Source organism: Aulonocara sp. 'chitande type north' Nkhata Bay, linkage group LG9 (genome assembly GCF_057382095.1).
Source record: "Aulonocara sp. 'chitande type north' Nkhata Bay isolate Kocher_YH1m ecotype deep benthic linkage group LG9, A_spYH_male_GT1.1, whole genome shotgun sequence".
NCBI classification, from domain to species: Eukaryota; Metazoa; Chordata; class Actinopteri; order Cichliformes; family Cichlidae; genus Aulonocara; species Aulonocara sp. 'chitande type north' Nkhata Bay.
Window position 1 is genome coordinate 7,236,107 of NC_141352.1, and position 15,942 is coordinate 7,252,048.

The window sequence follows — 15,942 nt, forward strand, 5'->3', positions numbered from 1 at the left end:
TAATCTGAGTACACACTGGTGTAATCAGTAATCTGAATACACACTGGTGTAATCAGTGAATGCTGTGAACATGGCGCTCTGTAGTTCCTGACGGTTGTCATTTGTAGTTTTTGCCATGTTGTGGAAAACTACCTGGTGATGTCAGCGACTGGGTGCACTGGCTCCAAGTAATTTAAATGTCAGCCCAAAAAATGATGGGATGGAAACCATGACGACCACACAAACACACACACAGGTTTGATCAGAGGGGAATGGGAGGATTTTATGTGATAGCGTTCACTCTTCCCTCGGGGATTATGGGTAATGGGATCCACCTCAATGCCCCCCCCCCTCCTTCCCTTGACCCCCAACCCACATTGTTGCCGTAGCGATGTCGCTGTGTGAGTGTGTGTGTTCCCTGCAGACAGAGCATTTAAGTCGACATCTCTCTTTCAGAGCAACAATCGAGGTGCAGAAACTCACAAGTGCCTCTATTGTGTTCAGCTAAAAGCCTGCAGTGTGTGTGTATGTGTGTGTGTGTGTGTGTGTGTGTGTGTGTGTGTGTGTGTGTGTGGTCGATTGCGGCTGCACAGAAAACTTCTTTCCTGTTATTGTGCCCCACACACACACACACACACAACCACAAACGACAACAAAGAACAGGAAAGGTATTGTTCACCAGCTGCAGAAAATACCTGAACACACACACACACACACACACACACACACACACACACACACACACACACACACACACACACACACACACACAGGGGTTTGTCAGGAGAAATTGCTCTTTCCTGCTCTCATCTATCATTCCCCCTCTGAGTGGATCGCTGTCTGTCATCTTGAAATAAAGCACTTAGATTGGCCACTAGAAAGACTGTGTGTGTGTGTGTGTGTGTGTGTGCCCGCGCGTGCGTGTATGTGTGTGTGCGTGTGAATGCGTGTGTGTGAGCGCGCTCAATTCGAAGCCTCCTTTAATCTCCCTCTCTGTGTCTCAGAGGGAGCTCGGGTTTTTTCCAGTGTTGGTTAAAGTCTCTGCTGGAGGCTCAGAGGGGGGAGGGGGGGGGGGGGGCTCTGTGTGGCTCTGAGGAGCCCAGACTGGACGGGCTGTAATGGTTCCCAGATGGTTCCATCTGTGTTCATGCTGTGTGTTAATAAAGTTTGAGTTGAAGTCTGTTTCCGTCCTCAGTGAAGCGTCACGGTGGAGTCTGCAGTGCTGGATACCCATTGGTCCACTCCTCAGGCTTCTATCCAGCTGGATGTTGGTGATGCTGCAAGGTTCGGGTTTAGTTAACAGCCACTGGTTTTATATGTTTCTGCCTGTTTGGAGACACACGTGATAAACAGGAAACATGCAGGGTGACTGGGAAACACAATCCCTGCTAATCATCTGTTTCTTTTTCCATGTTTGTGTGGAGTGCTGAATTATCAGCTGATCATCATATTGTAGGGGAGCATCACACAGGCACAGATACCTGCTGATAAAATCCCAGAATTTCACTCATTAACGGGGAAATGAAACTCTTTACACATAAAGGCTAATATACCTCACTGAGCCTGGACCTAAGTCTGTCTGTGATGTCGGGTCGTGTTCAGCGCCATCTTCTGTCAGTATGGGATGTGACGTCATGTGATTGGTTGGTTGGTGCTAACAGACTCGCATTACTTTATGTTAGCTAACTACTGACAGGATGGATACCTCAGAGGAAATTAAGGGCACTTAAACTAAACGTGAGTGTGAGGGGATCACTTTAGTGCTGCAGCAGTGAGTTCATGTTGAACCAGGACAGACTGTCCACTTTACTGTCTATGTCTGTGGCAGGAAGTGGCTGTTCACTGTTTGGCTAGCTGCACTGAAACGGTAAAATCCAGCTGTTAGCTGTGATGTTGATGTTTGTAAAGCACGTTATAAACGAGGACTGTGGAGGAGGAGGAGAGCTGGTTTGAGTCACCAGACCGACCGGCTGGATTTTTCCTCGTCTGGTCGAATGTGCTGAGCGTCAGCTATTTTATGCAGTGTAATCATCTTTCTTTCAACAGCTCGAAATATTCACACCACAAACATAACCGTTTCTTACCGAAGCACAACTGGGAGTCCTAACATCCATCAGCATGTCCGTAAGAAAACAGATGGACGTGTGTGATGGACAACAAAAAGAAACAAACAGAGGTTTGAGGAAGAGATGGCACAGATCTTCACATCGTCTCACTGGCTGGATTACTTCATATTAGAAGTGAGGAAAAGCAAAGCCCAGATATAAGTGAAGCAGACTGTAACGAGGTGTTTTTCCTACGGACATGTAGATGCATGTCAGGATTTGCAGTCGTGCTTTGGTAAGAAGCATAGTTATGTTTGTGATTTGGTGTGCATGCAGTGAGCTGTTCTGTTGCATTTGACACATGCTGCTTCAGTCATTAACACCAACAGGAAGGTCAGCCGATGGAGACGAGGCGTGCCGATAAAAATGCTGAGCGATGAAGAAACTCAGATGGAGGTCACCTGGTCAGGTCCTAACAACTCTGATTGGCTGAGCACCGACTGACCCCAGAGCAAGGCGCCGGTTTGGCGACAGTTGGCAGCAGAGCGGAGCTGAGCCCTTCGCCAGCTCTGTTTTCACTTTACACACATAGAGGATTTTAGAGACGTGACAACGTGACGTTCACACTGCTTCCTTCAGTTTAAGGACAAACACCCGAATCCTCCGTCAAAGAAAATATGTTTACATCCATCAGAAGTTAAGAACAGCAGCAACAGGGCAGGAGCTTCAGTTTACTTTCATCATTGTGGAGAGGATAAGAAGGGCTACAGGTGAGCACAGGTGTGTCTCAATTCATTATCCTCATCACGTGTTCCTGTTTGTGTGGTCTCCGTGTTGGTTTCAGATCCAATGAACGGCCCACGGCGTCTTGAAGTCGTTGACATCCAGTCCAAACAGGTGGCGGTTCGCTGGGAACCATTCGGATACAACGTGACACGCTGCTACAGCTACAACCTGACTGTGCAGTACCGCTACAGACCTGCAGGGGCCCTGAGCAGGTACACACAGGAAGCAAGAGGGAGGGGCCAACAGGTGAAGAGAGGGAGGTCCCAATGGTAGAGATAGTAATGAACCAAATGAAGTGAGAGGGAGGGGCCAATGATTGGCAGAAGAGAGTAATCATACAAAAAGAGAAGGAGGGTCCAGCAGAAATTAGAGATAGAGAGTTGGACCACAGCTGGATGGAGGGCGTGGTGAACAGGTGAAGGTAGGAGGGGCTCTGAGGTGCTAGGAAAGAAGGAAACTGTACTTCTTTAAGTTTCATTTCATCCGAGAAGCTTCTTCAGTTCTAAACCAAATGGTGGAGAGTCCCAGGTATTTAAACCCTAGTGGGGGTGTCCCTTATGAGGGTCATTGAACCTGTATTGATCATGTGACTCACCACATGAGCCAAGGTGTTGGTCATTATCAGCTGAGGTGTCAGGTGTTACCAAAGGTCACTCTTTCGAGTATGCTGGTGTCCACATGTTGGACAGACAAGACAGATGGTTTGAGAGACGAGTGAAAGAAGCATCTATGTCCACTGTGAACAGAGGGCGGGGCTTACGACACAACTGTCTGCCATCTACAATCCTTCCCAGATGCCTAAACACCCACTCACATCCTGGGCCGTTGATCTTAATAAGTCACATGATGGAGTGGGGCAAGATCTCACAGTTGGTTCACCTGAAACCTCTGCTGATAATGACCCACGACTTTTTTTCACCCACTGGCTAATGTGATGAGTCACATGATCAGTAGTGGGTCCCTCATAAGGGACAACTTGATAAATAGATGAATACCACTCAACTATTTGGTTTAGAACTGAAGAAGCTTCTCAGATGAAACTTAAAGTCTAGCTGCTTTCTTTCCAAGCACCTGCTGTTTCTCCTGCAGGGAGCCAGCAAAGGAGGAGGTGCGGGAGGAGGAGGTGTATGACACAAGGAGCACCATGCCGACGCACACCGTACGCAACCTTCCACCCTTCACCAACGTCAGCCTGAGACTCATCCTGAGCAACCCCGAAGGACACAAGGAGAGCGAGGAGCTTCTGGTGCTGACAGACGAGGATGGTAAAACTCTCCCTTGAGTCACAGTGGAATCACAGCAGAGTCACAGTAGAGATATAGTAGAATCAAAGGAGAATCACAGTAGAGTCACAACAGTTTCACAGTAGAAACACAGTAGAGTCTACTGCTTTGTCCTCCGATGGTAACCTATGGTGACATTTTGGTTTCAGTTCCCGGGGCAGTCCCCGTGGACTCGATCCTCGGCAGCAGCTACGAGCAGCAGATCAGCCTGAGCTGGAGGGAACCGCTGCAGACCTATGGCCTGATCCGGCAGTATGAGGTAAATACATACAACTCCCAGCAGGCTTTGCAGTCTCCCAGTCAGACCCCGTGAGTCATCTGGGTCCCGATGTCTGTCTTCTCCCCAGATATCCTACAAAGCCTTGAGCTCCTTCGACACGGAGTTTGACCTGTCCAATCAGAGCGGCAGGGTGTTGAAACCGGCCAATGAGACAAGCCACATGTTCACCGGCCTCTACCCAGGCTCCACCTACTCCTTCACAATAAGAGCCTCCACTGTTAAAGGCTTTGGGCCCCCTGTTATCACCCAGTTTACCACCAAGATCTCAGGTAGGACTGTCAAACTAAGAGCTCAGATTGTTGTTTTTACTTTAAATGACTGCAATGAAGGAAGACAAGGTGAGCTTATTTTGTGTATCACAGTAGCACAAAGCGTTCACAAGTTTCTGCTGTCTCAACACGGACAGAGAAATATGCGTCACATGACCATAACTCTGGAGTAGAGAGAAAATTCAAATGTTTCCTGAAAGATGTCATTTTACAGCCAAAACTACAAAACAAGTTGGGCTGGGTGAGAAAGGGTTAACTCAATAGTGCTTCTCACTGGCTCTTACTGACATTTTATTTTGAAAAGCCAGTCGTGTGTTTAATCCCACGGAGCTTTCAGTCACAGTGTTCAGGCGGGTGAGAGTAAACAGGCAGACCGGACCTGGGTTTTCCCGACACAAACAGTCGAGCTGGAAGGAATCAGCTGATTCCACTGTGTCCTGTGCGCTCGGGTGTGGTTCTGCTCCTCGCCAGGCCTTTGAGTCATTTCCACTCTTTGCTTCAGTGTGAAGGTAAATCAGGAGGGAATGAGCTGAACATATTGTAACTCCTCCTCCTCTTCAGCTCCTCTGATGCCGGCGTACGATCAGGAGTCTCCTCTGAATCAGACCGACTCCACCGTCACCGTCCTGCTGAAGCCCGCTCAGAGCCGTGGGGCCCCGGTCAGGTAACGTACCTGTTCAAATATTCAGCAGCATCAATCTCCCACTCCATGAACATTTCATGACGTTGCTGTTAAAGATTAAAGCACCGACGTGTACCGCCCTGAAGCAGGAAGTCAGGCGACAAACTGCTCACATCACTAACAGGAAATTAAGACTTGTCCTGAAATTAAAAAACACTCACTGTCTCACACACACACACTCACTGCTGCCCAGAGGGAGGCGGTATCTGCAGTAACAGTCGTCATGTCAACAGCTGAGTGGGCTCTGTCATCGGGCTTTAGCGAGGGATTTGGTTAATTAACAATCAGCGGGCGGGGCTAATCAAAGCCCACTTCTAACACAGAGGATTACCCAGGGATTATCAGTTAATGTGTCAGTCTCACACACACACTACAAACAGACAGGAAGCAGCGTGTGAGACGGCGTCTCAGACAGGTAGGCTCTGCCGCTGATAATGAACACCTGCTTGTCACATGACTACAGGCCAAGAGCAGTGACCTAAAGGTGGAGACACTAAGGTGAGCTGTAATGGAGAGACTGGCAGGTATATTTGCTTAATCTAATGACACCCGGTTACGCCAATCGGAGGTCACTAAAATCAATATTGAATCGGTGTGCAACTTTGCCAAAACAATGTGGGACTCTGTAGTTTTCTCTGGTCCCCTCCCCAATCAGACCAGGAGTGACATGTTTAGCCGCATGTTCTCCTTAAATTGCTGGCTGTCTGAGTGGTGTCCCAGAAACGATGTGGGCTTCATAGATAATTGGCAAACCTTCTGGAGGAAACCTGGTCTTGTTAGGAGAGACGGCATCCATCCCACTTTGGATGGAGCAGCTCTCATTTCTAGAAATATGGACAAATTTATTAAACCCCCCCAAAATATGACTATCCAGAGTTGGGACCAGGAAGCAGAGCTGCAGTCTTACACGCCTCTCTGCAGCTTCTCTCCTCCTGCTACCCCTCCAAAAACCCATCTCCATAGAGACTGTGCCCATCAATCAGCAGATTTCTGGCTCCCAGGTGTGTTTCATACAGGTAAGGAGCTGACACCGGGAGCCTTCTCAACTCGTTAGCTGTATGAAAGACAGCTGTCCATAGAAGCAATCAGTATGTCCAGATTCAAACTCTGCACCATGACCAAGACCAAACAGCTTTCCAAGGATGTCAGGGATGAGACTGGACCTACACAAGGCTGGAATGGGCTACAGATGACAGGACAAAGATGACAATAGGTGGTGCGATAATTCGCAAATGGAAGAACCATGAAATAACTGCTCATTTCCCTCAGTGTGGAGTTCCACGCGAGATCTCACCTCACGGAGTCTCTATGATAATGAGGACACTGTGTTTTAACAGACCTCTCTGCATTGAATCATATCTGTTATTAACCTCTGTCTCTCTTCCACAGCATGTCTTTATCCTGTCTTCCTTCTCTCACCGCAACCAATCGCAGCAGATGGCCCCGCCCCTCCCTGAGCCTGGTTCTGCTGGAGGTTTCTTCCTGTTAAAAGGGAGTTTTTCCTTCCCACTGTCGCCAAAGTGCTTGCTCATAGGGGGTCATATGATTGTTGGGTTTTTCTCTGTATCTATTATTGTAGGATCTACTGTACAATCTAAAGCGCCTCGAGGTGACTGCTGTTGTGATTTGGTGCTGTATAAATAATGATTTTTACTCATTTTAATTCTGAATAATTTGCTAAAAAAAAGATGAAAAACACAAAAGTGTCATTGTGAAATAATCACAGTGAGTCTTTCCGTGATACTGCAGCAGCCCCGCGTGCAGAGACACACAAAGTGTTGCATGCTGGGTAGCTGGTGGCCTCGACGCTTGTGCGTATCTACTGATGTACTGCTTGTGTTAACGAGCGTGGAGTAGGCTGTGGCAGTGGGCGTGGCTTTTGGTTCTGCAGTTAGTGTAAGTGCAGCTCGTACGCTCGCTGACTCCACATATCTGAGCCATGAAGCCGAGGATCAGTGTAGGGTCTTCCTTACACTACAAAGCGACTGTTGTTGCGATTTGAAGTCATCCAAACATGAATGTCGGCTTCGAGCTGTGTGTATCCTCTCAGACCTTTTTTGGATGGAGTTTGGTCCATATGACGGCGTTTCTCTCCACCCATCAGGAACCCTCAGCATTAAGTGAGAACAGTTTAACCTCACCCCACCTCTGTAGCTAACCACCAGACAGCAGCCCGACGTCACCAACCCTCCATGTAGGGGCGCGACGGGAGCCTATTCAGCCCCAGGGTAGGACCTGGACAGGCCCCCGTCTGTCGCAGGGCTAGCACATAGAGACAGACAACGACTGGGAGAGAACCCACGCAAACACAGGAGGAACGTGCAAACTCCACACAGAAAGACCTGATGGTGGAATTAAACTGTGAGGCAACCGTGCTGCCACTGCTGTGTGATGACTGGGTGGATGAAACCCAGTGAAGCTGTTGGAGGTGTATGTCAGCTGTTTATTCCTGCCTGCGTTTGCTCAGCAAGAGCAGTTCCAGCTCCACTTCAGCTTTCTTTGGTTTGCTAGATGTCTGAAAAGAATCTCACGGAAGCACCTGCACGTGCTCGTCGCCACTTCAGCGAGTGGCCGTGTTTTCTGTGCAAGCAGCGAGAGAGCGCTGCGAACGCTGCAGATCAGTCACTCGAACGTGACTCTTGTGTTTGAGTGGGGGCGAAGAAAGAGGAAGCTGAAAGGAGGAAAATGGATCTTTTCAGCTGAAGCGAGATCTGTTTTTCCTTTTGTGTAGGGGCGAGGCGTGTGTGTGTGTGATTTGCGCTGTGTTAATCGACATGATGTCTGATGTGAAATCCATCAGATTGAACAGATGCTGCTCCGAGATACGATTTAAGGTCTGCGTGTTTATATTTAACTTTCTCTCTGACACCACAGTGTGTGTTGGCCTTCAGGCACGCACACACAGATTCAAACACACACGTATGTAGGATACGCGCATCACAGGACAAAAGGTGTTGCCGGCAGCGACCTGCAGCTGTAATCAGATTACTGTCTCACACACAACAAGTCCTGCGACTCGAGCGTGGTGAAATGTGATTGGAGATGGAACGTCAACGACAGAGAGGAGAAGAAAGGACATAAAGAAAGAGACAGATGTGGGGGGGAGGAGAACTGAAAGAACGAGGCAGAAATGATCCAATTTGTTCTTCTTCTCTTCCTTTCAGAGGCGAATTAAAAACAGTGTGTTTGTGTCTGTGCGCCTTCCTGTCCTCCATTAGTTTCCTGTCCAGCAGGAAATGTGACAACACTGCAGTTTCACCCTCCACACCTTCAGATGTGTGTCAGAAACTGTGTGTGTGTGTGTTGATATGTAACTTTTGTCCTGAACTGGACTCCTATGAAAAACACAACTATTGTTTCCAGCGTCCCTAGGGACACACGCCGTCTTAAAAACTAACCGTGCTGCATTCAGGTGCAGCCCAGTGTAAACCACATACAGGCTCTTCTGCTGGAAAAGAAAGTTTACTCTAGAGCCACAATACTTTCACTTCAGTTCAGTTCAATTTTATTTATACAGCAACAAATCACAGCAGTTGTCCCAATGAAAGATCCTGTTATACAGAGAAAACACTAACAATCAGACGTTGACCTTTGAGCAAGCATTTGGTGACAGTAAGGAGGAAAAACTTAACTGGAAGAAACCTCAAAACCGGGCTCAGGGAGGGGCGGGGCCATCTGCTGCGACTGGTTGGGGTGAGGGGAGGCAGACAGGATAAAGACATGTCCCAATTCCTAAGCCGGCCTTCAGAGGACCCGGCCCACATAGGCCGGGTTCTCTGAAGGCCGGTGAAATTGGCTGTGAAATTGGACGGTCGAGCCTTCAGTTTTGCGTCACCGCTGTCTCGGTGGAGTTTAATAAACTCGGCTGTCTGCTCCTTGTTATTTAAAATATAACAGGACACTATAAATATAACAGGAGTAAACTCTCGACCATCTCACACTTCTGTTTAATCAGGTTGATGTTTATTCAACTGTGTGAAAACTAAAACTTTAATCTCAGCCGAACCGATTTACTCAGGAACAAATGAAACATTGAAAAAAGCCAAAAATGTACATTTATAAGTTATCATAGTGACTTATATATCATGTTTAACCTAAGTAGTGAAGACCATGGGGATCTGAAATGATGTGCCGGGAGTCCGCTGCACTCGCCGGCTTCAGTGACCCTCGAGCTCCCGGCTAACTATCGAGCTGGTGGGTAACAGACGTCTCCAAACACATCAGAGCACTTTTACAAATATGTGATGTCTTGATAAACCGAGCAGATATACTCCATTGCCGCATTTGAAAAGTATTTTATATTATTATACAAATATTATAAATAATAATTTAATTAATAAAATATTTCAAAGAGTAATAAGAATAAGTTGCTTCTGCCATATTTGGAAACTGGAATTGGCGGGGCCGCGCTAGGAATTCTGGGATATGGTGGACCACGAACAATACACCCGACCCATCCTTCAAATCTGGGGAAATAAAGGACGCATTTGGAGCACCCTTCATTTCCTGGTTGTGACGTAATCGGCCTTCAAATGCGGCCTCCAAAGGATGCGGCTGAGGAATTGGCACATATCTAAAGACATGCTGTGGAAGAGAGCTGGGGATTAATAAGTGTGAAGAAAGAAGAAACACCCAGTGCATCATGGGAATCCTCCAGCAGCCTACACCTATTGCAGCATAACTAAGGGAGGATTCAGGGTCACCTGGTCCAGCCCTAACTATATGCTTTAGCAAAAAGGAAAGTTTGAAGCCTGATCTTGAAAGTAGAGATAGTGTCTGTCTCCTGAATCCAAACTGGAAGCTGGTTCCACAGAAGAGGGGCCTGAAAACTGAAGGCTCTGCCTCCCATTCTACTTTTAAATACTCTAGGAACAACAAGTAGGCCTGCAGAGCGAGAGCGAAGTGCTCTAATAGGGTGATATGGTACTACAAGGTCATTAAGATAAGATGGGGCCTGATTGTTTAAGACTTTGTATGTGAGGAGCAGGATTTTGAATTCTGGATTTAACAGGAAGCCAAAACAGGAGAAATCTGCTCTCTCTTTCTAGTCCCTGTCAGGACTCTTGCTGCAGCATTTTGGATTAACTGAAGGCTTTTCAGTGAGTTTTTTGGACATCCTGATAATAATGAATTACAGTCGTCCAGCCTGGAAATAATAAATGCATGAACTAGTTTTTCAGCGTCACTCTGAGACAGGATATTTCTAACTTTAGAGATGTTGCACAAATGGAAGAAAGCAGTCTTACATATTTGTTTAATATCAAATCAAATCAAATCACTTTTTATTGTCACATCACATGTGCAGGCACACTGGCACAGCACATGCGAGTGAAATTCTTGTGTGCGAGCCCCACAAGCAACAGAGATGTGCAAACACAACAACACAAACGAGCAAAATACAAGAATGGCCAACCTGAAACTAATAAATATATGTACAATATATAATAGTGTATGCATTTCTGGATGTGTATACTAAATATTTTCCTACGTGTGTGTGTGTGTGTGTGTGTGTGTGTGTGTGTGTGTGTGTGTGTGTGTGTGTGTGTGTATACACATTTTTACAAATTAAATAGTAAAAAAATAAAATAAAATAATAATAATAATAATAAAATATATAAAATATACAGAGTTGAATATGTGCAAAACAAGTGGCATTTATATACAGTGTGGAGTGCATAATGTTGAAGTTCCAGTAGTGAAGCTGAGGTGTCTATGACGTGTTCAGCAGTCTGATGGCCTGGTGGAAGAAGCTGTCTCTCAGTCTGCTGGTACGGGACCGGATGCTGCAGAACCTCCTTCCTGATGGAAGCAGTCTGAACAGTTTATGGCTGGGGTGACTGGAGTCCTTGATGATCCTCCCCGCTTTCCTCAGGCACCGCTTCCTGTAGATGTCTTGGAGGGAGGGAAGCTCACCTCCAATTATCCGTTCAGAGCACCGCACTACTCGCTGGAGAGCTTTGCAGTTGTAGGCGGTGCTGTTGCCATACCAGGTGGTGATGCATCCAGTGAGGATGCTCTCAATGGCACAGTGATAGAAGGTCCTGAGGATGCGGGGGCTCATGCCGAATCTTTTCAGTCTCCTGAGAAAGAAGAGGCGCTGCTGCGCCTTCTTCACTGTTTTGTTTGTGTGTACTGACCACGTAAGATCCTCAGCCAGATGTACACCAAGGAACCGGAAGCTGCTCACTCTCTCCACAGCAGCGCCGTTGATGGTGATGGGGGTGTGTACTTCTCTGCACCTCCGGAAGTCCACTATCAACTCCTTTGTCTTTGCGACGTTGAGGGTGAGATGGTTGTCTTGACACCAGTGGGTCAGGGCGCTGACCTCCTCCCTGTAAGCCGTCTCATCACCGTTGGTGATAAGACCCACCACTGTAGTGTCGTCCGCAAACTTCACAATGATATTGGAGTTGTTAGTGGCCGTGCAGTCGTAGGTGTAGAGTGAGTACAGGAGAGGGCTCAGTACACACCCCTGTGGAGCACCAGTGTTCAGTGTGATGGGGGATGAGGTGATGCTGCCCAGTCTGACCACCTGGCGTCTGTCAGACAGGAAGCTAAGGATCCAGCTGCAGAGGGAGCTGCTCAGTCCTAGATCCTGCAGTTTCCTGTCCAGCTTCGAGGGAACGATGGTATTGAATGCTGAGCTGTAATCTACAAACAGCATTCTCACATACGTGTCTCTCTTCTCCAGGTGTGACAGGGCAGTGTGTAGTGTCAGGGCTATGGCATCATCAGTGGACCTGTTGTGGCGGTATGCAAACTGTAGAGGGTCCAGTGAGTCGGGTAGTGCAGAGCAGATGAAGTCCCTGACCAGCTTCTCGAAGCATTTGCTTACGATGGGGGTCAGGGCTACAGGTCGCCAGTGGTTCAATGAGGAGATGGTGGAGGATTTGGGTACAGGGACGATGGTGGCCATTTTGAAGCAGGCTGGGACTACAGACAGAGAGAGGGAAAGGTTGAAGATGTGCGTGAACACTCCAGCCAGCTGAGCCGCGCATGACCTGAGGACGCGGCCGGGAATCCCGTCCGGACCAGTAGCTTTGCGTGCGTTCACCTTCCTGAAGCACTTCCGCACATCCTCCTCAGACACAGTGTGCGCACTGACGTCATCCGCGGTGCGCACACTGTCCGGTCTCATGGTGTTCGCTGTGTCGAATCTAGCGTAGAATACGTTTAGATCCTCACACAGAGAGGCCGTGGTCTGCGGTGTGCTGGTTTTCCCTCTAAAGTCTGTGATCGTGTTTAGTCCCTGCCACATACTCCGAGGGTTGTCAAACTGTTGCTCCACCCTGTCCCTGTACTCACGTTTGGCTGCTTTGATCGTCTTCCGGAGTTGGTAATGTGCGTGTTTGTAGTCCGATGTGTTCGCGGAGGCAAAGGCGGTGCTCCGTGCCGCCAGTGCCGCGCGAACATCTCCGTTAATCCAGGGTTTTTGATTTGGGAAGGATTTGACTGTTCTGGATGGGACGACATCTTCCACGCATTTCCTGATAAATCCACAGACTGAGTCTGTGTATTCATCAATGTCTCTGGCGGCCACGTGAAACATTTCCCAGTCCGCGTGATCAAAACAGTCCCGCAGCGCAGACTCCGATTGGTCCGTCCAACAGTGCACCGCCCTCCGGGTTGGAGCTTCCTGTTTCAGCTTCTGCCTGTAGGCGGGCAGGAGCAAGATGGAGCAGTGATCTGATTGGCCGAATGGGGCGCGGGGGAGGGCTTTGTACGCATCCCGGAAAGAGGTGTAACAGTGGTCGAGTTGCCGGTTTCCACGTGTGTTGAAAAGGATGTGTTGATGGAGTTTGGGTGAGACTTTCTTCAGGTTTCCCTTATTAAAGTCTCCGGCTGTGATAAACGCTGCCTCTGGGTGTGCGGTTTCCTCGCTGCTGATCGCGCTGTACAGTTCCCTGAGTGCTCGGTCAGTGTCGGCTTGTGGGGGAATGTAAACAGCCGTAATAATCACTGCTGTAAATTCCCTCGGTAGCCAGAATGGCCGGCACTTAATCATCAGGTACTCCAGGTCCGGTGAGCAGAAGGATTTGACCGGGTGCACGTTCGCATAATCACACCAGCTGTTGTTGATCATGAAACACACACCACCGCCTCTGCTTTTCCCAGTAAGATCCTGTGACCTGTCCGCGCGGTGCACAGAGAACCCCGGCAGTTGTATTGCGGAGTCCGGTACTTTGTCCGATAGCCAGACAAAGTAATATGTGCGTTGAAGGACATGTCCTGGTCAAAAATGACTCCAAGGTTCCTCACAGTGTTACTGGAAGCCAAGGTAATGCCATCCAGAGTAAGAGTCTGCTTAGATACCATATTTCCAAAAGTTGATTCTGTTCATCTGGACGTAGCGTTTTGTGTAAATAATGACTGAAACCAGCCCACTGAGGGAACAATGGGCTGGGAGGTCGGTTCCTTAATCATAATTATGCAAATTCTCATGACCATTGATCAACAACCACTGATCAATGTCCATGAGGACCAGTCACAGAGAGTTGGGGAATAGCTTTCTTTAGGAGCCTTTCCAGCTTTGACAAAAGTCCAGCTGGGGTAACCACATTTACTCAGGGCCTTCTTGATGTTCTTCTGCCTCCCTGGCTGCTGTGTCAGTGGGGATGGTGATCGCTCTGTGTTGTAGCTTCTTGATAACACCCAGTTTGTGCTCCAGTGGATGATGAGAGTCAAACCTTAGATACTGATCTGTATGTGTAGGTTTACGGTACACGTCAGCTTTTAGATGTCCCCCATTACTGATGGAAATCTCACAGTCTAAGAAGGCTAACCTGCCACTTTTCATATCCTCCCTGGTGAATTTGATGTGTCGGTCCACTGAGTTAATGTGACCCATGAATTGTGGCACGTCCTGAGATTTGATTTTCACCCAGGTGTCATCCACATATCTGAACCAATGGCTTGGTGGTGTTCCAGGGTAGGATAGCAAAGCCCTCTTTTCCACTTCTTTCATGTACAAATTGGCCACAATGGGTGAAACTGGGAGCCCATGGCACACACATGTTTCTGCCTGAAGAACTGACCCTTGTATGTGAAGTAGGTGGAATTAAGACACAGTTCAAACAAACTTGGTCGATGCTGAGAGTGGTCCTGCTGCTGAGGTTGGGGTCATCCTGTAATCTCTTATGAACTACCTCCAACACTTCTGTGACTGGGATGCAAATGAAGAAAGATGTAACGTCGTACAAGACCATGGTTTCATCTGCCTCCATGATGACATCTCTCACCTTCTCAACAAAATCCAGGGTGTTCTGGATGTGGTGTTCAGAGCTGCCCACCAGCGGGTTGAGGATCAAAGCCAGAAACTTGGAGATGTTATAGGTGACCGAGTTGTTCATACAGACAATCGGTGTTAAAGTTGCACCCTGTTTATGTATTTTCATTGTTCCCTCAGTGGGCTGGTTTCAGTCATTATGCACATGTACTGTTTATAAGATTGAAACCTGCAGTCAGCTGAGACTGAAGAAGCCACTTGGATGATGACGAAACGTTTCTCTCCCTGAAAACGCTACGTCCAGATGAACAGAATCAACTTTTGGAGATTTACTTATCTGGGTGATTGAGCCTGCATCAAGACGTTAGATACCATATTTCTAAGATTTTCAGGGCCGAGTACAATAACCTCAGTTTGATCTGAATTAAGAAGCAGAAAGGCTGTGTGTGTGTGTGTGTGTGTGTGTGTGTGTGTGTGTGTGTGTGTGTGTGTGTGTGTGTGTGTGTGAGACTCCTGTGAAGAACACAACTGTTGTTTCCAGAGTACAAACACTGATAGAAACTAAGTGTTCTGTGTTCAGTTAGAACTAAAACAGTTTATGTCGAGTTTTCTGAAAGTCAGTTTTTGTGGTGTTTTAATGAAGTTGATCGACTGTGAAGGTTCTCAGTCATCCAGGTCATCGTAGTCAAAGGAGCTTGCAAAAAAAAGCGTCTGGACTTCTTTAAGTTGCTTGAAGACGTTTCACCTCTCATCCGAGAAGCTTCTTCAGTTCTAAGGTCAAATGGTGGAGAGTCCCAGATATAAACCTAGTGGGAGTGACCCCCCACAGAGGGACAAAAGGACCCCCTGATGATCCTCTAATCCCCTGAGCCAAGGTGTGAAACTGGGTGTGGGTCCCAATCAGCCAGAGTTTCAGGTGAGCTCATTGTGAAACCTGGCTCCACCTTATCATGCGAATTCCTGAGGTCAGATGGCCCAGGATGTGAGTGGGCGTTAAGGCGTCTGGGAAGGATCTCAAAACTGGATTATAGATGGCAGAGAGTTGGTGTCGTAAACCACCGCCTCTGTTCAAAGATGGTCGCTCACAGTGGACATAGATGCTTCTTTCACTCCTCTTTCAAACCATCTGTCCTCTCTGTCCAAAATGTGAACATTGGCATCCTCAAAGAGTGACCTTTATCCTTAAGATGCAGATGGACTGCTGAGTCTTGTCCTGTGGAGGTGGCTCTTCTGTGTTGTGCCATGCGCTTGTGAAGTGGCTGTTTGGTCTCTCCAATGTAGAGGTCTGGGCATTCCTCGCTGCACTGTACAGCATACACCACATTGTTAAGTCTGTGTTTTGGAGTTTTGTCTTTCAGGTGAACCAGTTTCTGTCTGAGCGTGTTGCTGGGT

General features: G+C 47.8%; 1 protein-coding gene across 11 annotated transcripts in view; it reads left to right on the forward strand.

Moving 5' to 3' along the window:
- LOC147321511 (receptor-type tyrosine-protein phosphatase mu-like) overlaps positions 1–15,942 on the forward strand; it is a 230,309-nt gene that overhangs the window by 102,696 nt on the left and 111,671 nt on the right. For all 11 annotated transcript variants that reach the window (XM_086305457.1, XM_086305458.1, XM_086305462.1 and 8 more), the window contains exons 10-14: positions 2,869–3,022; positions 3,900–4,075; positions 4,243–4,352; positions 4,441–4,642; positions 5,204–5,306. In XM_086305457.1, the coding sequence (XP_086161583.1) occupies positions 2,869–3,022; positions 3,900–4,075; positions 4,243–4,352; positions 4,441–4,642; positions 5,204–5,306 (745 nt within the window). The remainder of the gene's footprint in view (positions 1–2,868; positions 3,023–3,899; positions 4,076–4,242; positions 4,353–4,440; positions 4,643–5,203; positions 5,307–15,942) is intronic.